The 26,364-nt window shown below is 44.3% G+C and overlaps 1 protein-coding gene across 4 annotated transcripts in view; it reads right to left on the bottom strand.

The window, feature by feature from the left end:
• The window catches only part of LOC141096266 (serotransferrin-1-like), a 187,480-nt gene that overhangs the window by 86,990 nt on the left and 74,126 nt on the right, over positions 1 to 26,364 (bottom strand). For all 4 annotated transcript variants that reach the window (XM_073582799.1, XM_073582800.1, XM_073582798.1 and 1 more), the window contains 4 exons: positions 9,388 to 9,564; positions 7,530 to 7,692; positions 5,897 to 5,961; positions 1,591 to 1,748 (listed from right to left, as the gene is read on the bottom strand). In XM_073582799.1, coding sequence (XP_073438900.1) covers positions 1,591 to 1,748; positions 5,897 to 5,961; positions 7,530 to 7,692; positions 9,388 to 9,564 — 563 coding nt within the window. The remainder of the gene's footprint in view (positions 1 to 1,590; positions 1,749 to 5,896; positions 5,962 to 7,529; positions 7,693 to 9,387; positions 9,565 to 26,364) is intronic.

The raw sequence follows: 26,364 nt of genomic DNA, 5'->3' as shown, positions 1-26,364 counted from the left end.
GACCGCTGTTGTGTCACAAAATCGGTGACGCATTAGCGATCTCGCTATGTGAGACAGGGGTTTTAGCCTCTCTATTCCCACTGCTTTTAGCGGTGACATATGGGTTAATAAGGGGCTAATATCATCATGCAATTGAAAGGTGACATTAAGCCGGGTTAATAATGTAGAGTTATCAATAAGACACCTATCTATTATTAATCCAATAGTATTAAAGGGTAAAAAAATACACACAGACATTAATTAGAAAATATTTTAATGAAATAATGACACACAGTTTTTGACCAAGTTTATCACACAGCCAATCCAACTGAAGCCATCGTTCTCCTGTAATAAATAATTTTTTTATTTTTTTTTTAAAAAGCAGCAATATTCATACCTCTCCGCCGTTCAGTCACGTCCCCCTGCTGCAATCCATCTGAAGGGGTTAAATAGTTTACAAGCGGGAGCGGTGCTAATGCTACCGGCCCGGCAGTAAACTACGGAGGAATTAAGGAAAACCTGTCTGCGCAGGTGCCCTGGATGACAGAAGATGAACTGATTAGCGTGGGAAAGTTTCTTTGCATTGTACAGTCCATATGAGGATCTGGCTTTCTGTATCATGGCCCAGCACTCATCCTAGGCAGGTGCAGGTGCTGCTGTACTCTTTGCGCTTGTTAGATTTTGCATTTCAGCCAGAGCTCACACCTATGCTTGTACTTCATGGTATTTCGGATACCTACTGTGTTTTCTTTAAACTGCATAAGATTATACCCACACAATTTTTATGTGGCTTTTGAAGTTGATTAGTGTTCAAATCCACATGAAAAAAAAGACTTAATTTTTTTATGACTCAATAGTACACATGAAAATAAGGAATTTAATTATGTTATATTAGATAAATCTGCTTCTTTCTCTGCCTGAACTGATCTTTTATTTTCAAAATTTTTAAATTCACAGTTAAAATCTGTCTTTGGAGAATGCAGACTTTTCCATTACTGAGAGAGGAGATGACTCATAAAATTTATGGGGAACTGTAACAGACATCTGTAACTGCCTCTAGCTCCTCCTTCCCTCATAGAATTTTGAAAGCAGCAACTGTCATTTCCTACCCAGGTAATGGGAAAGTCTGTCTTCACTGAAAACAGATTTTACCCATGATTACCCAAATCGCATACTTGCAGTCACGCACCCGCTGCTCTCAGTGCCGGCACAGGAGAGTCCTCAAAGCCCGCAGTGCTCACGATGTGAGCAGCCTATCGCCGTATAACCCCTTTAAGAATGCCATTAGCCTAACAGACTGCGAACTGATGTTTTTTTTACATGACAGACAATGCTATCAAAGGGTAAGTTTACATGTAGTATGTGTCTAGCTTTCTACTCTTAACAACATGGTTAATGACATAAACAGTGGGTAGAAAGTTAGGATGATGAAGGACGTGAGGCTAGAATAATAAAAAAAAAAAATAGTGATTAAAAAAAATTTCTTTAATTATAAACTACATTTTAAAACTAGTTCTGCTTTTAGTATGAATAGGAAATTTTCAATTTTATACTTTCAATTTTATACTGTACATGTGCAAATAGTCAACTTAACATATTGTGGATGTTTACCTGGATTACAGTAAGAAATCTTTTAGTTATTCTTTTCATGTGACCTCTGGTGACAATTGCTTTGCTAGGGCCCTGACCCAAATTGCAGGTCCTATAGGATTTTAGACTAGCCGTGGATCCATCTGGACACAAGAGCACAAACTGATCCATTTCTGCATCTGAAAAAAAAAATGTAAAAAGATAAATGTTGAGATTACCATATGTGATAGTTCATGGAAAGATATATGTTTTTGATATACCAGGATCACATCTTGCATTAGTTTAATGCCACATCTTATAATTGCATAATATATTTTACTGGGGTTCCATGTTTATAATTAACATAGACATATAAGTGACAACTGTTATCTACAGTGGCATGGAAAAGTTTGGGCACCCCTGGTCAAAATTACTGTTATTATGAAAAGATCTCTAAAAGTCCTAAAGCTAAAGATGACACATTTCTTTTGCATATTAGGCAAAAAAAATTATATATATATATATATATATATATATATATATATATATAGATAGATATATATATATATACAGTATATATATACTGTATATATATTGAGGTAGCACTGTCATTCAAGTAGGGGATACTCGCTCAGCAGCCACAAAATCAGATCCGGCACAAGTTTTCCATAAAATCATAACAGTCCATGCGGTTTATTCAGCCTCATAAACCATCACAGCAACAGAAAACAGCATATAATCAGCATAGCGTCCATTACAGAGTTTCCCTCTGTTATCCTGTAGTCATATAAGTTATGCACTGTTCAATGCGCAGGCTTCCTAGCCCCAAGTTATCTCACCTTGTCAGGGTTTCCTCATGCTGCTTCACCATGCTGCACACGTTCATTCCCTCCAGGGAACTAACAGGCACACGTCGCCATTACTCACAGCCACTTCCCAGGCTGTTAGCCAGGAAGCCCCATCTCAGTGGGACCTTCCACACTGGACCAACCGGGTCCCAGCATTCACCACATGTGACCTACCCTGGCCACCTTATACGGTCCGTAGTCACGCCCACCGGGTCACATGGCTATGACCTCATCACAGGTCCTTGAACCATTCACACTCTTATCACAACTTTCTCGAACACACCCCCTGGGTGGGTTTGTAGGTTACTGGGACCACCTGTCTCCCCAGTTACCTGGAGACTTCTCCCTGACACATTGAAACAACACCTCAGCAATATCATTGCTGACCGACACACACACACATAAGTCTCCTTCTCAAGGCCACCCACCTTGAGATACATAACGGTCCTTCAGGATTCTGCCACTCATCCTTTCTCTTGGGACATCCACACAGCGCCCCCTAGTGGACACAGTGGTCACTACACCACAATATATATATATATATATATATATATATATATATACACTCACTGGCCACTTTATTAGGTACACCTGTCCAACTGTGTGTTAAGACTTAATTTCTAATCAGCCAATCACATGGCAGCAACTCAGTGCATTTAGGCATGTAGACATGGTCAAGACAATCTCCTGCAGTTCAAACCGAGCATCAGTATGGGGAAGAAAGGTGATTTGAGTGCCTTTGAACGTGGCATGATTGTTGGTGCCAGAAGGGCTGGTCTGAGTATTTCAGAAACTGCTGATCTACTGGGATTTTCACGCACAACCATCTCTAGGGTTTACAGAGAATGGTCCGAAAAAGAAAAAAAATCCAGTGAGCGGCAGTTCTGTGGCCGGAAATGCCTTGTTGATGCCAGAGGTCAGAGGAGAATGGGCATACTGGTTCGAGCTGATAGAAAGGCAACAGTGACTCAAATTGCCACCCGTTACAACCAAGGTAGGCAGAAGAGCATCTCTGAACGCACAGTGCGTCGAACTTTGAGGCAGATGGGCTACAGCAGCAGAAGACCACACTGGGTACCACTCCTCTCAGCTAAGAACAGGCATCTGATGGCTACTTTCAGCAGGATAATGCGCCATGTCATAAAGCTCGAATCATCTCAGATTGGTTTCTTGAACATGACAATGAGTTCACTGTACTCAAATGGCCTCCTCAGTCACCAGATCTCAATCCAATAGAGCATCTTTGGGATGTGGTGGAACGGGAGATTCGCATCAGGGATGTGCAGCCGACAAATCTGCGCCAACTGTGTGATGCCATCATGTCAATATGGTCCAAAATCTCTGAGAAATGCTTCCAGCACCTTGTTGAATCTCTGCCACGAAGAATTGAGGCAGTTCTGAAGGCAAAAGGGGGTCCTACCCGTTACTAGCATGGTGTACCTAATAAAGTGGCCAGTGAGTGTATATATATAATATATATATATATATATATGGGGAAATAAGTATTTGATACCTTGCTGATTTTGTAAGTTTGCCCAGTGACAAAGAAACGAACAGTCTATAATTTTAAGGGTAGGTTAATTTTAACATTGAGTGATAGAGTATCAAAAATAAAATCCAGAAAATCACATTGTATAAATTATATAAATTTATTTGCATTTTGCAGTGAGAAATAAGCATTTGATCACTCTGGCAAACAAGACTTATTACTTGGTGGCAAAACACATAGATTAAAATGGTACTGTACAACGCAGCAGATTCTACTGCGGACCCGCAGGGCCAGAAACGCTGCGGATCCGCAGCAAAATCCGCAGCGTGTGCACACACCCTTAGGGTGTGTGCACACTTTGCGGATTCTGCTGTGGATCTGCAGCGGAATTGGCCCTGCGGATACGCAGCAGAAATTGTACAGTACCCTTTTAGTCTATGGGAAATGAAATCCGCAGTGCACGCGGTGCAGAATTTTCCGTGCGGATTTGCTGCAGTTTCAAATCCGCAGCATGTCAATTCTTTGTGCGGATTCCGCTGTGGTTTGGCACCTGCTCCATTGCAGGTGTCAAACCGCAGGGGAAACCCGCAGGCTAAACTGCAGAAAATCTGCAAAAGACCTGCGGCTTTACCTACGGATTTAGACAAATCTGCGCGGAAAATTCCGCAGCAGAATCTGCAACGTTTGTACACAGCCTTAAGGGGAATCTGGCACCTATTTTTAGCCCTATTAGCTGCCGGCACCGCCATCAGGGGCTTCTCTACAGCATTCTGATACAAATACAAAGGAAATGTCATAATTAACTTTAAGCCATTTAGAGATCATTTCATCTTCAATTTGCTTTACTGTTCAAAATAACAGTAATTTTGACGAGGCATGCCCAAACTTTTACATGCCACTGCAAGTATTACTCAACTGTCCTGGCTCCAGTGCCAGGCTTTGCTTCCTACTTCCGCAATGGCCGACTCCATATGTGATATTGTACATTGGGTTTATTATGGTAACTAAGAAAGAATGTCTGATGTCATCTTCCAAAGAGTTTAAACGCTGGCTCAGGTAGCTACATACCTTTTAAGTATTCAGGTAGCAATTGCATGCGCTAGCACATGTTTTCAAGGTTTTTAGCTGCACTCCTCATTTGGTTCTGCTATAGTCAGATGCTCAACTGCTCCTGATTATCATGCACGGGTGCAGCTCTGCTACTACAAGGTACCTGATTGTCTATTCAGCTCTTCTGTTCTTTATTGCTATCCAGACTCCCAGCTCTGCTACTAAAGGTGCCTGATTGTCTATTCAGCACTGCTGTTTCTGAGTGGTGTATGCACACCCAGCTCTTCTACTTCAAGTGCCTGATTTTTTATTTAGCTCTGCTGTTACTGAGTGCTACCCACTCATCCAGCTCTGCTACAACATGGTGCCTCATTGTCTTCTCCCTCTGCTTGAAACAAAGAACTGTCGCACACTGAAGTTTGCTGCATCAAGGTACTGAATCTGCCTGCCTACTAATCTTTTCTAATTGAAGGTGCTACTCACACACTCGAACCTGCTACATTATGGGACCTGTCTGCTTATTCATCTTTAAAGATTTTACACGCAGTATACACAAATACACTCATTTCAGCTGCATCAAGCACCCCAACAGTCTCATACAGAGACAATGGTTCTTTTTAGTTCAGTACAAGCTATCAGGTGTTCTCACTGGGGTTGACATTCCACTGTGAACTAGCACTCACAATTGCTGTGACTCCAGCAGTGGTCTTTCTGCCTACACTACACGCGGACACAACACACAGCCATTGTCAGTCCAGCCTCTGGTTGTGTGAACATCTCCCCTTCTGAATGCTTTGATAAGCTCCTTTTCATCAGCTGTCCATGGCTTCCTGTTTCATTGACCATGATGTTCACACATACAGTATGCAGCATAGACCAGCCATGATAGAGAACAGAAGTATCAAGATGTTGCACAATAAATAGACTTGATTGTGTAATTGTATTATGGCCTAGAACTTACCAGTTGCACTAAGTATAGTCAGATGATCCATGAATGCTACGTCTCCTGCACCACTCTTTAGACATCTATAGAGAGGAGAAATAATTGAGAAACACTAAGTAAAAACTGAAATGAGTGCTGAGATATTGCTGCTCTGACTTTGCAAATATAGGAGTTTTCTGACATTTAGTACCCATTCCTGTAGGACAGATACAAAATTAAGCATTTTGAAGAACAGATGTGTATCGAACGCTCCTTCTATTGTAGCTTTCAGGCAAAAGTCGAATGATGAAGGCTGATTTGTGTCCTTTTTCTGCTGATGCCCCATATATTAATCAGATAGTTATATTCTTCTACCGCACTTCCCTGATGTATGGGACGTCATAGGATGTAATGTACAACCGTGTAGTGCAATACACTGGTGGCTGTTTGACATTTTGGGACTTTTTTTCTTTAATTTGAAGTCTAGGAGAACCCCTTGATCTTTTGCCATGTTGATGCTGTCATTCAGAGTTCTTCTTGGAGCCTGTATGTTTGTCATTAAAATAGTGCTGACCTTGATGGAATCTCAATGAACTCCATTTTAAATTGGAGTGATACATTAGGTGGAAGGGATATCTGTCACATGCTGAATCTGGCACAAATGAAATCTATAAATTAATGTGCCATACAGGACACCATTCATTGTAAGACCAGCCCTGGTGACAGTGATATGGCCGTTAGTTTGCTATCAACTTTCGGTAGTAATGATCTGTCTATAGTGCCAGTTCATCAATACTATGACTGCCATAATGCTCAGCGAATTATTAAATAGACTAGAGATTTGTGCTGCTGATCTTTGCTTAGCTCACAGAACATTGCCTGGATTGTGGGACTGTGTATGGAGAAGTTTGCTGTCTTTGATTGTAAAACAAGAGTCATTTTATTCACTGGCAGCAAACAAACATTTTGAAAATTATAACACAAAAGAAGTTTCATAACAAGCTTTAAGACAATTTTCTGCAAGGGAAAAAAAGTGCAAATATTCGTACTTCCCCGACACATTTCTAAAAGTGACAGGACTTATGGCGGGATGGTAGGCTTCCAGCAGTCTAACTGATTTACTATGATATAGGACAGAAATTAGAGTCAACTACATATAATAAAAATCTAAGCTCTAAGCAGAATAGATTTAATTTTTTCCCACATCTTACACCAGATTGTACAGTATGTAAGTCTGGAATATGAAACATTAATATTAGTAAGCTCTTATCAAAGTCTAATAGCTGCAGAATGCTAATTTATACAGGTTCTAAGTTTTAAAAATCAGTTTTAAATTGCTAATTTTGCTTTGACAATTGAAAATGTTTTATACAAACCTCTCTTCTTTTGGTTTTTTTTCTGACCATTTCAAAATAATTATTATTGTAGCCAACACACAGATTCATAATTGTCCCAACACGACAAATTAGCATCTGTCTACAGTAGAGGTGGTAACTTGCACCACTGGGTATACCCTAAATGTGCTCAAGAATGGGGTTCTGAAATGACCTCTTAGAAAAGTGGTGGCAGCATATGCATGCCATTGCTCTATTAATTGGAATTTCTTCATTTGAATACTGATATAGAATTAGATTCTACAATATCTGTAAAATATTTACTTAATAATACATACCTGAAAGCGCCCTCAGAGTTCGAAAATGGCTCACTGCTGCTTGTTTCACAGAAGTGATTTTTTTCTCGAACATAAGATTTTGGTCCTTGGCATAATTCACACAGATTTGGAGAAAAGACTCCAATTCCAGGAATGCAACTTGCGTTGAAGTATGTGCTGACAACTAAAATTAGATATGCAAATATTATCCATGTAATAAAACCAAAAGATATACAGTGGGGCAAAAAAGTATTTAGTCAGTCAGCAATAGTGCAAGTTCCACCACTTAAAAAGATGAGAGGCGTCTGTAATTTACATCATAGGTAGACCTCAACTATGGGAGACAAACTGAGAAAAATAAATCCAGAAAATCACATTGTCTGTTTTTTTTTTCATTTTATTTGCATATTATGGTGGAAAATAAGTATTTGGTCAGAAACAAAATTTCATCTCAATACTTTGTGATATATCCTTTGTTGGCAATGACAGAGGTCAAACGTTTTCTGTAAGTCTTCACAAGGTTGCCACACACTGTTGTTGGTATGTTGGCCCATTCCTCCATGCAGATCTCCTCTAGAGCAGTGATGTTTTTGGCTTTTCGCTTGGCAACACGGACTTTCAACTCCCTCCAAAGGTTTTCTATAGGGTTGAGATCTGGAGACTGGCTAGGCCACTCCAGGACCTTGAAATGCTTCTTACGAAGCCACTCCTTTGTTGCCCTGGCGGTGTGCTTTGGATCATTGTCATGTTGAAAGACCCAGCCACGTTTCATATTCAATGCCCTTGCTGATGGCAGGAGGTTTGTACTCAAAATCTCACGATACATGGCCCCATTCATTCTTTCATGTACCCGGATCAGTCGTCCTGGCCCCTTTGCAGAGAAACAGCCCCAAAGCATGTTTCCACCACCATGCTTTACAGTAGGTATGGTGTTTGATGGATGCAACTCAGTATTCTTTTTCCTCCAAACATGACAAGTTGTGTTTCTACCAAACAGTTCCAGTTTGGTTTCATCAGACCATAGGACATTCTCCCAAAACTCCTCTGGATCATCCAAATGCTCTCTAGCAAACTTCAGACGGGCCCGGACATGTACAGGCTTAAGCAGTGGGACACGTCTGGCACTGCAGGATCTGAGTCCATGTTGGCGTAGTGTGTTACTTATGGTAGGCCTTGTTACATTGGTCCCAGCTCTCTGCAGTTCATTCACTAGGTCCTCCCGCGTGGTTCTGGGATTTTTGCTCACCGTTCTTGTGATCATTCTGACCCCACGGGGTGGGATTTTGCGTGGAGCACCAGATCGAGGGAGATTCAGTGGTCTTGTATGTCTTCCATTTTCTAATTATTGCTCCCACAGTTGATTTCTTCACTCCAAGCTGGTTGGCTATTGCAGATTCAGTCTTCCCAGCCTGGTGCAGGGCTACAATTTTGTTTCTGGTGTCCTTTGACAGCTCTTTGGTCTTCACCATAGTGGAGTTTGGAGTCAGACTGTTTGAGGGTGTGCACAGGTGTCTTTTTATACTGATAACAAGTTTAAACAGGTGCCATTACTACAGGTAATGAGTGGAGGAAAGAGGAGACTCTTAAAGAAGAAGTTACAGGTCTGTGAGAGCCAGAAATCTTGATTGCTTGTTTCTGACCAAATACTTATTTTCCACCATAATATGCAAATAAAATGAAAAAAAAACAGACAATGTGATTTTCTGGATTTTTTTTTCTCAGTTTGTCTCCCATAGTTGAGGTCTACCTATGATGTAAATTACAGACACCTCCTCTCATCTTTTTAAGTGGTGGAACTTGCACTATTGCTGACTGACTAAATACTTTTTTGCCCCACTGTATATTCGGAGACAGACAATTCAATTAATTGTATTCTTACCTTTATTCAAAGGTTGTTCTTCATCCCAATACAATAGGTTCTTAGAAAGAAGGAATCCTAATGGTATATTCCATCCAGTTGTCCACTTGGCTCCGTTGTGGCAAGAGCGGGTCCCTCTTAGGTTACGAATATTTAGAGTACCATGGCGAGCAACAGCTACAGCAAACACACAGCTCCCTAGACAGGAAAAAATAACTGTTGGATCTGCACTTTCCAGAGCTGTTGAATCTCTTTTTCCCCATGTCTTTTATTTCTACATTATGTTATTTCAAATCTATAAGTTTTGTTATATTTATATGTCAAATAATGCTGATATTTTGACTGCATGTTTTACCCAAAGTTTGTTAAAGAGGTCGTCCACTACTTTTTTCATTGTTGACCTATCCTTAGGATTGGTAACCAATGTCTGATTGGTCAGGGTCCAACACCTGGCACCCCCGTCAATCAGATGTTCTTGGTGTCGTCAGCGGCCACTGCTGGCTGGAACGGATCGACTGTGGGGCTACTTCGTCTTCTGATAGTGGCGACGGCAGGGTACTACAGATCCGCCGCCTATTGAAATCAATACTATGGACCGCAACATTTTGTATCTTTAAAGGCACATGAAGTTGAACTGTTATGTAGGCATGTCTAGAAAGGGAAAACCTTAGGTCTAGAATAGGTCTGGTAGTAACTAATTTAAGATGCAGATTTTAACTGACACTATTGACTCAAGTAAGGGGAAAAAAAAAGGAAAGCGGCATCTCCTGGGACCTGCAAGGAATAGACAAGACAGGTACAGCTAGAATAAAACCGTTTATTCCACTGTGTTTCAAGTACGGTCCAGCCTCTACATTAGGTGTATACAAGCCATAGATCACAATCAGCCTGTACACAAGCAGGTGGTGCAGGGCAAGCGTCAGCACCTGGCGCACCCTGGCGAGTGCCGGGGCCCTGAGTAGGTGGGGTGGCCCACTCACCGTTGGGGACACCAGCGCACTATGGGGGTCTGGTGCCAGCACCTGCAAGTGGGCCCCCTGCCTGCTAGGGTGCCGATACTTGCAGTACTTACCTCTTCCCGTTCCTCCGCTGCGGTGTCTTCCACATCTGCTGTGATGTTTTGAGTAAGAGGGCGCCATAACTTCACTAATGAGCGCTCTCTGCTCTGAGTAGTTACACAGATCAGAGACCCGGAAGACGGCGATGCTGAGTAGTTCTAAGCAGAGCAGCGCACAGCAAGCAGAGGTGAGTATTTTATTTTTTTTATCTTTTTTCATGTTTGGGGCATTGTATGGGGCCCAGCATATAGTGCAGCATAATAGGGGGCCCATTATGTATGGAGCAATATATTGGCCCCATCATATACTGGAGCATCCTATGGGGCCCATTATATATGGAGCAATATATTGTCAGGATCCTGACAGCGCCGGTGTGCAGCCTCCGCTGAGCAGGGACTCACCCGCACTGTAGGGGGCCCGGGGTCAGGTACAGCTGGAAAGTATAGATGCACTGGACCTGTGGACGCTGAAGTTAGCAAGCAGTCACAGGACCTACGGTCATGTGACTGCAAGGGGGCGGGGCTTAGCGTCCTGCTTTCAGAGATGGCAGGACACTATACAAAAACTCAGAGTCAGGCAAAACGGAGGTCATACACAGTACGGGCAAGCGAGGTACAGGAGGGATATACAGATGGGAGGTCAGACAAAGCCAAAGGTCATACACAGTACGGGCAAGCGCGGTACAGGAGGGATATTCAGGAGGGAGGTCAGACAAAGCCAAGGGTCATACACAGCACAGGCAAAGCAGGTACAGAGTCAGCAAACCAGAGACGCAAACTGTAACAGAGCAGTGTCAGAATACCAGGCAGACGGACAATGATTGGCGTGACGCACGGACAGAGCAGGGTCGGGCACACTCAGATAGGAGACTAAGCGACAGGGGACGGCTCTCCCCTGAAGCTATAAAAACGCTCCCCAGATCCACAGAGAGGCTCTCAGAGTTAACTCCTTCACCTACCCAAAACACACCATGACAGTACCCCTCCTTCAACGGCAGGCCTCCGGACCACCAGGTCTCTCAGGATACAGAGCATGGTAAGCTCTAACCAGGCGATCAGCGTGCACGAACCTGGCTTGTACCCACGATCGGTCCTCCGGACCGTACCCCTTCCAATGTACAAGATATTGCAAGGAACCGCGTACCGAGACTGTACAATGTTTTGCACTTCGAACTCCATATGACCGTCTACCAACACTGGAGTTGGTATGCAACCAGGATCCTCTACCACCGAGCCTACTGGTTTGAGTAGAGACCTATGGAACACATTATGAAGTTTCAAGGATGCAGGGAGAAGTAAACGATATGCCACTGGGTTGATTACCTCGGTTATTACATAAGGGCCAATGAATTTAGGTCTGTTGTGAGTTCATTTTCCCCTTCACTACTGAGGCCTGAGGAACTCCCTCTTCTGGTAAAGAAAGGTAGTGAGCCTGATTATCAAACACCTGAGTCTGATGATGATGACTGGCTGAGTGGAGTCACTGACTGGATATAAGGCTGCCGACGCCCTTCTGCCCTGCGGGTGATTTCTCTGTGGGATCCTTGGAGACCAGTCTGAATTCCTGCTCCTCTAAAGCTAAGTTTTCTGCTCGGCTTTTTGCATTTGTGCTTAGACTTTGTTTTGCTTTCTAGGGCATCGTAGGAACCCCCCACGGCTACTGCTAGTTGAGTTGATAGGTTCAGGGTTCTGCAATCTGATAGTTGCCAACTTCTCTGGTTTTCTGGACGTAGCTTCTATTTTTGTGTCTGCCTCCTAAGGTGACTCAATCATAACAGAATCACCCGCCATACCGCAGATCCTAGGGTACTGAATAGCAGGAAAGAATTGTGTAAAAAAAAAAAAAAAAAGAAAAAGGTGTGTATATTTTTTCCTCTATATCTCTGAGGCCGTAGGGGGAATTTTTTTTTTTTTCTCTCAATGGAGATAAAGCAATTGTCTGATCGTGTGGAGCAGCTCGCTGCGGAAGTGCGGGGAATTTCCGCCTACCTTGCTCATTCACATGCTGCTGAACCAAAGATTCCTACACCTGATGTATTTTTTGGGGATCGGTCTAAATTTTTGAATTTCAAAAATAATTGTAAATTATTTTTTGCCTTGAAGCCTAACTCGTCAGGGAGCTCCGCGCAGCAGGTTAAAATTGTCATCTCTTTGCTGCGTGGCGATCCCCAGGATTGGGCGTTTTCTTTGAAACCAGATGATCCTATTCTGACTAATGTGAACGCATTTTTTCAGGCCTTGGGGTTGTTGTATGACGAACCTAATGCCATTGATCAGGCTGAAAAGACCCTGCTGGCATTGAACCAGGGTCGTGATTCTGCAGAATTGTACTGTCAAAAATTCCGAAAGTGGGCAGTACTTACTACCTGGAATGATAATGCCTTGGCTGCTCTCTTTCGGAAGGGGTTGTCAAAAGCCGTAAAAGATACTATGGTGGGATTTCCTGTTCCCTCTGGTCTTGACGATTCTATGTCATTAGCCATTCAGGTTGATCGGCGTTTGCGCGAACGCAAAGCTGCACGAGAGGTGTTGCCACCTGTTGAACAAATGTCTGAACCTATGCAATGTGATAGAGTTTTGTCCAGAGAGCAGCGTCAGGAGTTCAGAAGGCGTAATAAGTTGTGTTTTTTCTGTGGAGATGCCTCGCATATTATTTCTGTCTGTCCTAAACGAGAGAAACGCTTTGCACACACGTTTTCTGTTGGTGGTGTTCAACCTAAGTTTCTTCTGGCTATTACTCTGATCTGCTCCCTGTCCACATTTTCCGCCAAGGCTTTTGTGGATTTGGGAGCAGCCCTAAACCTAATGGACTTGGATTTTGCTAAACGTTGTGGATTTCCGATGACACCTCTGCAGACGCCTATCCCTTTGAGGGGGATTGATGCTACTCCTTTGGCTAAAAATAAACCTCAGTTTTGGACCCAGGTGGTAATGCGGGTCGCCCCAGACCATCAAGAAAATTGCAGATTTTTGGTGTTGCATAATCTGCATGATACTATTGTTCTGGGGTTTCCCTGGTTACAAATTCATAATCCAGTTTTGGATTGGAAATCTGTGTCTGTGGTGAGTTGGGGTTGTCGGTGTGCCTTTAGTGAGGCTCCGGTGTTTTCCACCTCTCCTCAGTCGCATGATGTTCCTGATTATTTGGCGGACTTTTATGATGTATTTAGTGAGAATGAGTCTGCGTCTCTGCCTCCTCATAGGAGTTATGACTGTGCAATTGAACTGAGCCCGGGGTGTAAATTTCCCAAGGGTCGGCTCTTCAATTTATCTGTACCCGAGCACGAGGCTATGCGATCCTATATTAAGGAGGCGTTGGAGAAGGGTCATATTAGACCATCCTCGTCACCCTTAGGTGCCGGGTTTTTTTTTGTAGCCAAAAAGGATGGATCATTAAGACCTTGTATTGATTATCGTGCCCTCAACAAAATTACTGTTAAATATCAGTATCTGTTACCCCTGATTTCTGATCTATTCTCCAGAGTTAAAGGTGCTTGCTGGTTTACCAAGCTTGACCTCAGGGGGCGTATAATCTTATTCGCATTAAGCATGGGGATGAATGGAAGATGGCGTTTAATACTCCGGAGGAACATTTTGAGTACCTGGTGATGCCTTTTGGGCTCACTAATGCCCCTTCTGTCTTCCAGTGCTTCATGAAAGATATTTTCCGAGATTTTGTCGATAAATTTTTGATTATCTATCTGGATGATATTTTGATCTTCTCCAAGGATTGGGATTCTCATGTGGAACATATTCGGACTGTGTTCCGGATCTTGAGGGAGAATTCCCTGTATGTCAAAGAATCTAAATGCCTTTTTGGAGTACAGAGGATTTCTTTTTTGTGATTTATTTTGTCCCCGTCAACTATTGAAATGGACCCGGCCAAGGTACAGGCCATTTACGATTGGGTTCAGCCCACTTCTTTGAAGGCCCTCCAGAAGTTTTTGGGTTTTGCTAATTTTTATCGGAAATTTATAGCAAAATTTTCTAGTATTGCCAAGCCATTGACTGATTTGACTAAGAAGGGTGCTGATGTGTTAAATTGGTCTCCGGAGGCTGTTTCTTCCTTTCAGGAGCTAAAGCGAAGATTCACCTCCGCCCCGGTTTTGCGGCAACCTGATGTCTCACTTCCGTTCCAGGTAGAGGTGGATGCTTCTGAGATTGGTGCAGGAGCTGTTTTGTCCCAAAAGGATCCTGTAACATCTAAAATGAATCCCTGTGCTTTCTTTTCCCGAAAGTTCTCTCCATCTGAACGTAACTATGATGTGGGGAATCGGGAACTGTTGGCCATGAAATGAGCATTTGAGGAGTGGAGACATTGGTTGGAGGGAGCTAAGCATCAAGTCGTGGTCCTCACTGACCACAAGAATTTGATTTACCTAGAGTCGGCTAAGCGCTTGAACCCTAGACAGGCTAGGTGGGCCTTGTTTTTTACACGTTTTGATTTTGTGGTTTCTTTTCTTCCTGGAACTAAGAATGTCAAGGCAGACGCCCTCTCTAGGAGCTTCTTTGCTGATTCTCCTGTGGTGACCAAGCCTGCTACCATCTTAGGCGAAGGGGTAGTTCTTTCTGCCTTCTCGCCCGATTTGAGACGTGCTCTGGAAGGGTTCCAGGAGGACAAACCTGAGCGTTGTCCCAGTGGAAAGTTGTATGTTCCTGACCAGTGGAAGAAGAGAGTGATGTCTGAAGTTCATTGCTCTGCTTTGGCTGGTCATCCAGGTATTTTTGGTACTAGAGATCTGGTGAGTCGGTCTTTTTGGTGGCCCTCCTTGTCTCGTGATGTCAGGAATTTTGTGCAGTCCTGTGGGACGTGCTCCCGGTCTAAATCGTGTTCTCGCTCTAGTGGGTTGTTGATGTCTTTGCCTGTCCCCAAGAGGCCATGGACCCATATTTCGATGGATTTCATCTCTGATATGCCTGTCTCTCAAAGGATGACTGTTATTTGGGTGATTTGTGATAGGTTCTCTAAGATGGTTCATCTTGTACCACTTCCTAAGTTGGCGTCTTCCTCTGAGTTGGTGCCCCTGTTTTTACAACAGGTGGTTCGCTTGCACGGGATTCCTGAGAACATTGTATCTGACAGAGGAGTCCAGTTTGTGTCTAGATTTTGGAGAACTTTCTGTTCCAAGCTGGGAATTCAGTTGTCCTTCTCCTCTGCTTTTCACCCTCAGACCAATGGGCAGACAGAGAGAACAAACCAGACCTTGGAGTCATATTTGAGATGTTTTATTTCTGCTGATCAGGATGATTGGGTTTCATTTTTGCCCTTGGCCGAATTTGCTTTAAATAATAGAGCTAGTTCTGCCACTTTGATGTCACCTTTTTTTTGTAACTTTGGGTTTCATCCTCAATTTTCTTCAGGGCAGGTGGAGCCCTCTGCCTGCACAGTTGTTGACACTGTGGTGGAGAGAATGCACCAGATCTGGGACCAAGTGGTGGGTAAGTTATCTCTCTCCCAGGAAAAGGCCCAGCGGTTTTCCAACCGACATAGGACCATTGGTCCCCAGTTTAAGGTTGGTGATATGGTGTGGTTATCATCAAAAAATATTGCTATGAAGGTGGCTTCTCCTAAGTTTAAGCCTAGATTTATTGGACCTTACAAGATTTTGGAGATTATTAATCCGGTCTCTTTTCGTTTGGCTCTTCCTGTCACATTTAAAATCCATAATGTGTTCCATAAATCTTTGTTGAAGAGGTTTGTTGAACCTGTTGTTCCGGGGGTGGCACCTCCAGACCCTGTATTGGTTGAAGGTAACATGGAATATGAGGTAGAGAAAGTACTGGATTCCCGTCTGGCTAGACGGAGACTCCAGTATTTGGTTAAGTGGAAGGGTTATGGTCAGGAGGATAATTCCTGGGTCTCTGCCTCTGATATTCATGCCAAAAGATTGGTGCGTGCCTTTCATCGGGCTCACCCTGATGGCGTGGTTGAGGGTTCGGTGACCCCTCCTCAAGGGGGAGGTACTGTTGTGAGTTCATTTTCCCCTTCACTACTGAGGCCCGAGGAACTCCCTCTTCTGGTAAAGAAAGGTAGTGAGCCTGATTATCAAACACCTGAGTCTGATGATGATGACTGGCTGAGTGGAGTCACTGACTGGATATAAGGCTGCCGACGCCCTTCTGCCCTGCGGGTGATTTCTCTGTGGGATCCTTGGAGACCAGTCTGAATTCCTGCTCCTCTAAAGCTAAGTTTTCTGCTCGGCTTTTTGCATTTGTGCTTAGACTTTGTTTTGCTTTGTTTTTCTGGATTTCTGCCATTCCCTGCTGGGGTGTGCTGAATTCCTTTAGCTCTGTCTTCTGAAAATACCTGATTGCTGATTCAGTTTTTGAAGCCTAGCTGCTTCAGGGTCTTTTTCATATCAGCTTGTTGGCTTATGTCTTTGATAGGGTTTTGGCAGATTGCAGACAGCAACCTTCCTTTCCTGTACTGTTTAGCTAGCTTGGGCCCCATCGTTTGCTCAGCCTATCTTTCTATCTGTGTGAGTGTTTTTTCATCTTGCTTCACCGTCATTATATGTTGGGGGCTGCCTTTTACTTTGGGGTCTGCTCTGGGGCAGTTTAGATTTCCTTTTCTGTCTTTAGGCTATTTAGCGCTCCGGCTGTGATCGAGGGGTCTAGGGCATCGTAGGAACCCCCCACGGCTACTGCTAGTTGTGTTGATAGGTTAAGGGGTCTGCAATCTGATAGTTGCCAATTTCTCTGGTTTTCTGGACGTAGCTTCTATTTTTGTGTCTGCCTCCTACGGTGACTCAATCATAACATAGGTCCCAGCTTGGCGGAAGGTAATTTTAAGGTTATGTTTCACGTAGAAAGCCATACCTTATCCCCACACTGTAGTGTCAGACCCGGATCCCTCTTATTGTCAGCAAAACGTTTATATTTCTCTTGTGCTCTGGAAATGTTCGTCCGAACCTTAGGCCATAAATCACTTATCCTGCTGACTGAGTCTTCCGCCCCTGGACAGCTTGAATCCAGCCGTGAGAACTCACCAAAGTGAGGGTTCAATCCATAATTAATAAAAAATGGTGACCTACCCTTGGATTGGTTTATTTGACTGTTAAAGGCGAACTCCGCCAATGGTAAGGCCTCGCACCAGTTGTCCTGTAACGTGGAAGTTAAACACTGGAGGATCTGTTCCAATGACTGATTGGTGCGTTCTGTCTGTCCATTGCTCTCTGGGTGGTAAGCTGAGGAGAAAGACAGAGATATCCCCAACTTCCCACAGAAAGCCTGCCAAAACTTAGCCACAAATTGTGTCCCTCTGTCCGAGACAATGTTAGTAGGTACCCCAGGGAGGCGAACAATTTGAGAAAGGAAGTGTCGAGATAGAACTTCTGCAGACGGTAATTTAGTCATGGGTACAAAATGTGCCATCTTAGAGAATCTATCCACAATTACCCAAATTACCGTATTACCCCGAGAAGGAGGGAGGTTAGTGATGAAGTCCATGGACAAATGAGTCCAAGGCCTTCTTGGAATTGGAAAAGGCACCAATTCCCTGGCCGGCCAGCAATGAGAGCTCTTTGAACGTGCGAAAACCCCACACGCAGCGACATGTTTCTTAATCTCCCCTGACATACATTGCCACCAGAAGACTCTTTTAATCGCCTCACCTGTGGCAGCAATACCTGGATGAGCGCCCAGTTTATAGTCATGAAACTCTCACAGGAGATCAGAATGCAAGTGTTGCGGGACAAACAATTTTTTAGCGGGTTTGGACCTTGGAGCTAAAGATTGAGCCTCCATAATCTCCTGCTCGAGTTCCAATGACAGTGCAGGTAAAACTACCCCAGGTTGAAGAATGGATGACGGAGGATCAGGGGCAGACAATGGTTCAAAACTGCGTGATAATGCGTCTGCTTTCACATTTTTAGATCCTGGACGGAACGTAATCGAGAATTGAAATCGGGAAAAAAAGTGACCAACGGGCCTGTCTGGGGGTCAATCTTTTAGCAGTTTTGATATATTCCAGATTTTTGTGATCAGTGATGACCGTAATCGGATGTTCTGCCCCTTCCAAAAAATGTCTCCATTCTTCAAATGCCAGCTTAAGTGCCAGAAGCTCTCTATTCCCAACATCGTAGTTTCTCTCTGCTGGAGAAAATTTTTGGAAAAATAAGCACAAGGTCTAAGGTTAGTCAGGGTAGCTGGCCCTGGAGACAACACAAGAGGCGTCAACCTCCACAACAAATGGCAAGGACGGATCTGGTTGCACAAGTATTGGAGCAGACATAAAACAATATTTTAAAACCAGAAAGGACTGTTTCGCCGAGGGGGACCAATTTTTGATATCAGCCCCTTTGCATGTGAGATCGGTGAGAAGTTTCACAATCTGTGAGAAGCCCTTGATAAATCTACGGTAAGGCTGTGTGCACACGCTGCGGATTTTGCTGCGGTTCCGCAGCGGTTTTGGCCGCTGCGGACCCGCAGCAGTTTTTGCTGCGGTGTACAGTACAATGATTCCCTATGGGAATCAAAAACCGCAGTGCAGACGGTGCGGAATTTTCCGCGCGGATTATCTGCGGTTTTCAATCCGCAGAAAGAATTGACATGTCAATTCTTTCTGCGGATTCTCCTGCGGTTTGCCATCTCCTCCATTGAGGAGATGAAAAACCGCAGGGCAAAACCGCAGAGCAATCCGCAGGTAAAACCGCAGGTCTTTTGACCTGCGGTTTCACCTGCGGATTGTACAAAATCCGCGCGGATGAATCCGCACCTTTTCCGCAGCGTGTGCACACAGCCTAATAGTTTGCGAATCCTTTCATGTCCTGAGGTTGGACCCACTCCACAATGGCTTGCACTTTCTTGGGATACATCCGAAACCCCTGTGGCGAGATTATGAGTCCCAAGAACGTTAGCTCATGGACGAAAAAAGTACATTTTTCAGGTTTAACTAATAATTGGTTTTCCCTGAGTCTTTGAAGTACCGTTTTGACATGGAACAAATGAGACTCTTTGTCAGTCGAGTAAATCAGAATATCATCCAAGTAAATAAGATAATCCTTTAATCGTCCCACCATGGGGACTCAGAATGACAACGAAGCGGCCGATGAGGTCCGCAAACACCACATTAATGAAATTTTGAAAGACCGCTGGTGCATTAGTGAGGCCAAACTGCATCACTAAATTTTCAAACAATCCCTCTGATGTGAGAAAGGCAGTTTTCCATTCGCCCCCTTCTTTAATTCTTATCAAATTATAAGCCCCTCTGAGATCCAATTTGGAGAACCATTTTGCCCCCGAAAGTTGGTTACACAAATCTGGAATCAGGGGTAAGGGGTACTTCTTCCTGACAATAATCTTGTTGAGTTCTCTGAAGTCGAGGCAGGGGCGCAGGCCACCATCTTTCTTTTTAACAAAGAAAAACCCTGCTTCTACCGGAGAAACTGAGGGTCTCATTTGCCCTTTTTGGAGACTTTCTGTTATGTATTCCTTCATTGCCAGACGCTCAGGTCCTGACAAATTAAATAAATGGGCTTTAGGCAATTTGGCCCCAGGGATTAAGTCTATAGTGTAGTCAAATGACCTATGTGGGGGTAATGCCTCGGCCTCGCTTTCGGAGAACACGCCCTCGAAGTCCTTGAGGTACTCCGGAATATCCTCTGTTATGAATGGGTCACCAAGGAGAAAAAAGCAAAACAAGCTAAGCCACAGAAAACCAGAGTGGTTGGTAACTATGCATATTGCAGATCCCTGATCTTACCACACAACTAGCAGTAGCCGTGGAGCGTGCCAACGATGAACCTAGACGCCTCGTCACGGCCGGAGAACTACATAAGCCTAAAGCAAGAAAAAGGAAAACTAACTGCCCCAGAGCAGACTCCAAAGGAATAGATAGCCCCCACACATGTATTGACGGTGAAACAAGATGAAGGCACAAACACAGGCAGGAAAATAGGCTGAGCAAATGATGGTGCCCAAACTAACTAGACAGGAAAGGAAAGGGAAGACACTGTCTGCAACCTGCAAAAAACCCTACAAAAATAATGTCCAACACATCTGATAGCAAAATTAACCCTGAAGTCACTAGACCTGTCCCACTATATCAGCATTCTGAAATATTCTGAGACAGAGCAAAAAGAGACCGAACTAGTAAGGGACAAAAAGCCAATTGTCAAAATACTGATAAATAAGAGTGGAAATTCAGCTCAGCCCCCAGCCGGGGCTGGCAGACCACACAAAAAACTGAATAGACCAACAAAATCAAGTGTGAACATTAGCAGAAAAACTTAGCTTTAGATGACTGGAACAGAGCTGAAAACCAAGAGCTGACAAGCCAGAAGGAATCACCAGCAACTGAATAGGGCGTCAGCTGTCTTAAATCCAATCTGAGAATCCTGAGATCCAATCATCATCCTCATTCTCAGGTGGCAGATATCCACTGATCAAACCAGCCGCACCACCTCCCGTCACCACCAGAGGGAGTCCAGAAGGGGAACTCACAACTGGTGAACCAGAGAATGAACTCACAACAATCCTCCAGGCAAACAGAAGACTCACAGGTAGGTTTTGCAGGTGTAACACAGAACACAGGTTTATAGGCACAGTCAATACATTTAGGACCCCACTTAACAATTTCTCTTTTCTCCCAATCAATAACTGGCTTGTGCCGTTGAAGCCACGGCATGCCCAATACCAGCCCTTCGGGCAGGTTGTCCATGACAAAACATTTCATCTCCTCAACATGGGAGGAACCAACATGCAAAATAAAACTGTTAGTAACATGTAATGAATCCCCCGAACGGGTGAGAGGGGAAGAGTCAATGGCCATGATTTTAAGAGGGGTCTCCAACCCGCTAAAAATTGTTTGTCCCGCAACACTTGCGTTCTGATCTCCTGCGAGACTTTCATGACTCTAAACTGGGCGCTCATCCAGGTATTGCTGCCACAGGTGAGGCGATTAAAAGAGTCTTCTGGTTGCCATGTATGTCAGGGGAGATTAAGAAACATGTCGCTGCATGTGGGGTTTGCGCACGTTCAAAGAGCTCTCATTGCCGGCCGGCCAGGGAACTGGTGCCTTTACCAATTCCAAGAAGGCCTTGGACTCATTTGTCCATGGACTTCATCACTAACCTCCCTCCTTCTCGGGGTAATACGGTAATTTGGGTAATTGTGGATAGATTCTCTAAGATGGCACATTTTGTACCCATGACTAAATTACCGTCTGCAGAAGTTCTATCTCGACACTTCCTTTCTCAAATTGTTCGCCTCCATGGGGTACCTACTAACATTGTCTAGGACAGGGGGACACAATTTGTGGCTAAGTTTTGGCAGGCTTTCTGTAGGAAGTTGGGGATATCTCTGTCTTTCTCCTCAGCTTACCACCCAGCGAGCAATGGACAGACGGAACGCACCAATCAGTCATTGGAACAGATCCTCCGGAGTTTAACTTCTACGTTACAGGACGACTGGGGCAAGGCCTTACCATTGGCGGGGTTCGCCTTTAACAGTTGATTAAACCAGTCCACGGGTAGGTCACAATTTTTTATTAATTATGGATTGAACCCTCACTTTGGTGAGTTCTCACGGCTGGATTCAAGCTGTCCAGGGGCGGAAGACTAAATCAGCAGGATAAGTGACAGGGGACGGCTCTCCCCTGAAGCTATAAAAACCCTCCCCAGATCCACAGAAAGGCTCTCAGAGTTAACTCCTTCACCACCTACCCAAAACACACCATGACATATATGGGGCACATTATGTATGGAGCATTATATGGGGCTCATTATTTTTGGAGCATTAGATGGGGCCCATCATATACTGGAGCAATATATGGGGCCCATTATGTTTTGAGCATTATAAGAGGTCCATTATATATGGAAAAATATATGGGGCCCATCATATACTGTATGGAGCAATATATGGGGCTCATTATTTTGAATGGAACAATATATGGGGTCCATTATTCTGTATGGAGCAATATATGGGGTCCATTATACTGTATGAAGCAAGATATGGGGTCCATTATTCTGTATGGAGCAATATATGGGGCTCATTATACTGTAGGGAACATTATATGGGGTCCATCATTCTGAATGGAGCATTATATTGGGTTCATTATTCTGTATGGAGCAATATATGAGACTCATTCTGTAGGGAGCTATATATGAGGTCCATTATTCTGTATGGAGCAATGTATGGGGCCCATTATACTGTATAGAGCAATATATGGGGCCCATTATTTTGTATGGAACATTATATGGGGTTCATTATACTTTGTGGACAATTATATGGGGTTTATTATTCTGTATGGAGCAATATATGGGACTCATTAATCTGTATAGAGCACTATGTGGTGCCCATAATACTGTATGGAGCAATATATAGGGTTCATAATACTATATGGAGCACTATGTGATGCTCATAATACTATATGGAGCATTATATGGGGCTCATTATACTATATGGAGCACTATGTGGTTCCCATAATACTGTATGGAGCAATATATGGGGCCCATAATACTGTATGGAGGACTATACTGTCCTGTTTCCGAGCTATTGTAGAATTTACAATATATATCACTCCTGTAATATAAGAAGTGAGTGAAATATTTGTTATTGTACTATACTTATATTTCTCTGCCGTATCTGTTCATCATGAATTGTGGTATGTGTTAAAGGAGCCCACTGAGACTCCTTCACCCAGGGCCCACGAAAACCTGGAGCCGGCCTGAGGTGGTGACCTCACAATACATATAAAATTTGATTGGTCACTCAATTATTACAAATTGAATTAGCAAATAAAATCTGTATATTGTTCACAGAATTCAAACATTTCAAATACAATGGATTAACTGTTACCCTACCAATGACACAAAAATTAAAGAGAAAACAAATATATAAACATTTCTTACACTCCTCAGTATTTTTATTTCAGTACATTTTTTATAATTTATTTATTTTCTCTTTAATTTGTGTGTAATTGGTGGGGTAACAGTTAATCTATCGTATTTGAAATGTCAGAATTCTGTGAAGAATATACAGATTTTATTTGCTAATTCAATTTGTAATAATTGAGTGACCAATCAAATTTCATATGTACTGTGATGTCACCACCTGCCTGTATAAAGGCTGATGGTTATCTATGGCCTGTATACACCCGATGAAGAGGCCGGACCGTCCTTGAAACGCATAGTGGTGTGGGAGGAACGGCCCCCGTCAAGTGTCCGGGCCGGACCCAGAGGAGCCGTCATCTGGGTTCCGGGGGAAACTGTTCCAGGGGGACAGGATTCGAGGACGGACTGTTGTGACTGACAGGTGGGCTGGGGGAGGGACCGGTATAAAGTAGGCGGGGAATCCCCCAGACGATGAGTCAGCAGACCGAGACAGGGAGAGCAGGAGAGCGTGGGAGCGTCTGCCAGCTAGAGCGGCTGACCAGCGCCAGGGAGGACGCCGACTGAAGACTCCAGGGGACGGTATCCAGAGAGCCGTCCAAGACTTGTTGCCCCTGTCCAGACTGCGGCCACTGCAGCCCCAGCACAGCTCGCGGCCGCTGTCGCCACCCCTCTGCCCACGGCTGCGGCCTACCCACGGTTGCCCGCGGCCGCTTCCCCTGAGCCCGTGACTGCAGCCTGTTCCCTGCCACCCGCGGCCGCCCTGGTTTCACCAGTGGCCGCGGCCAGCACCGCGCCGTCGGCGGCCACGACTGTCACGCTCCGGTCCGCAGCAGGAGCTGGGCCCCTCTTGATCGCGGACTCTCCGTCGCAGCCGTTAGCTGCGCAGATGGCCTGTCACACGCCTCTATACACCGATGCCGCCTGGCCATGTCCGGGCGCTGCGGCCCATCCGTCCAAGGACTCCGCCGGGGCCTGTGGGGCTCCCGTGTCCTCAGCGCGCCGGAGAGCGCGAAGACTGCGTCACCACCTCAGCAACTGGGCCCAGCAACTCTTTTGCCGAAAGACCACCAGCCCGAACGGCGAGTGACTTAAGGACCCGTAGTCGGCCAAACCACGGCCCTATAGTGACCGGCCATTGCCGGGAGTAGTCGTGTGCTGCGTTATTGTCTTTGCTTGTTTAGAGCCCCTGCGTGGGCAACCTGTGTTACCCCTGTTTCAGTGATCAGGCCGTGACTGAGGAAAGTCCCCTCAAGTCCCATAAACGTATTCTTAAAAAGGCACCGTAGTTGTCTCGTGACTCGACACTGCATCCTGCGCACCTGCTGGTACTACAGTGGAATAAAAGGTTTTATCATACCTGGACCTGGCCCCTTTTTACTTTTTTTCACTCATCCAGCTCCGTGCTTTCAGCAGTGGGAGCCTACTGCTTTTGGAGCAGCATTCGGGGGAGTTCGGACGTTCATTCCAGTGTTGTGCATGGTGAGCACCACTCACATTATTCTAATTCGCTTGGTTGATTGTTAGTTCAAAACAACATGTGTTTTCAGCATCGAGTACAAAGTCACTTTTCTTTTTTGGCAGCAGAAAATGCATAATATAAATTTATACATTATCAACTCTGTCATTTGGTATGATATCTATTTCTAAATAACTCCAGTCTTTCAAAAGCATTTTTTTTTTAGATATTTTCAGGTACGTTTAACTTATTGTCGGTCAGTGTCTCTGCTCTCCTGCTAAGTCTACGGAAGTGCGTGTCTGCACAGGAATCACCCACACCCAGGGTCCAGGGCCAGCTCCAGGTTTTTGTGGGCCCCGGGCGAAAGAGTCTCAGTCTCAGTGGACCCTTTTAACACATACCATGATTAATGATGCACAGATACCGCATTGAAATATAGGTGTACAACAACGGGCCCAGCCTGCCCCCTCATCCTTCACAGGCATGCACACACAATACATTCACATGATTACGTGCTGCACCTCATGGCTCACTAATGTTATGTACTGTAATGTGATGTGTTTGTCATGTCCCGTATACTGTATAGGCATAGGGATAGATTAGGATATAGAATAGGACCGTAGGGGGAATAGAATAGTGGGGGCATCATAGAGATAGGGAATAGCTTATATTAGGAGTGTTAGTTAGGTACAGTTAGCATAGGGGTTTGTCAGTAGGGAGGAGTTAAAATAGAGAAGGGCAGAGCATAGGGATATAGTCAGGACACTTTCTGATTAGCGGGCAGAAGCCCAGGCAGCCTTGCCCAGGGCAAGGTTTAAGGAGTAGTGAAAGAGACAGTTTTTCCGCTGTGGGGATAGACCTGCTACGGCAGGAAGGGGCCCCAGACTGAGAATTGTAAAGTCGGGCACCAGCTGAGAAGGACCATCCCAAGGAAGATCCGGGGTCTACGACCGGGGCAGGAATAGCTGAGATGGCATTCTTGGCACCTTTCCCTATTGGAACCGGATGAGGGGCTGGCAGGGAGCTGGTGACTCTGAAGTCACGGATGAGACAGAGGTAAGGCAGGGATAATTGATTTAGAGATGATCTGCAAAGAGTAGTGGACCAAAATTTCTCCTGACATGTAAGCAAACCTCATCATCAACTGCAAAAAAAGTCTGACTGCTGTGCTTGCCAACAAGGGTTTTGCCACCAAGTATTAAGTCTTGTTTGCCAGAGTGATCAAATACTTGCTTCTCACTGCAAAATGCAAATACATTTTTGATATTCTATCTCTCAATGTTAAAATTAATCTACCCTTAAAATTACAGACTGTTCATGTCTCTCTCAGTGGGCAAACTTACAAAATTAACAAGGGATCAGATACTTATTTCCCCAACTGTATTTGAAGACAAATTCACACAAAAAAAATCTATTTATATAATTGCCTTGTAATGTTTTAATTTCCTGTTCTGTCCAGATGTCACCGTATCCCAGAATTCCAAGCGGCGGAAGTTCACCGACTGCCGTATTGGGACACACACACACTCTGTATGAACATCACACACACTCACACTCACAGTTCATTTCAAAAATTGTCTGTATCTGACCACGTACGGAGCATACCATATCTCCTGGGCAGGGGAGGAAGCAAAAGACAATACTGACATTAC

Source organism: Dendrobates tinctorius, unplaced genomic scaffold (assembly GCF_039654945.1).
Source record: "Dendrobates tinctorius isolate UK_male_01 unplaced genomic scaffold, ASM3965494v1 ptg000073l, whole genome shotgun sequence".
Taxonomy (NCBI): Eukaryota; Metazoa; Chordata; class Amphibia; order Anura; family Dendrobatidae; genus Dendrobates; species Dendrobates tinctorius.
Note: the sequence above shows the minus strand (reverse complement) of the source record. Positions and strands in the feature narration are given on the sequence as shown.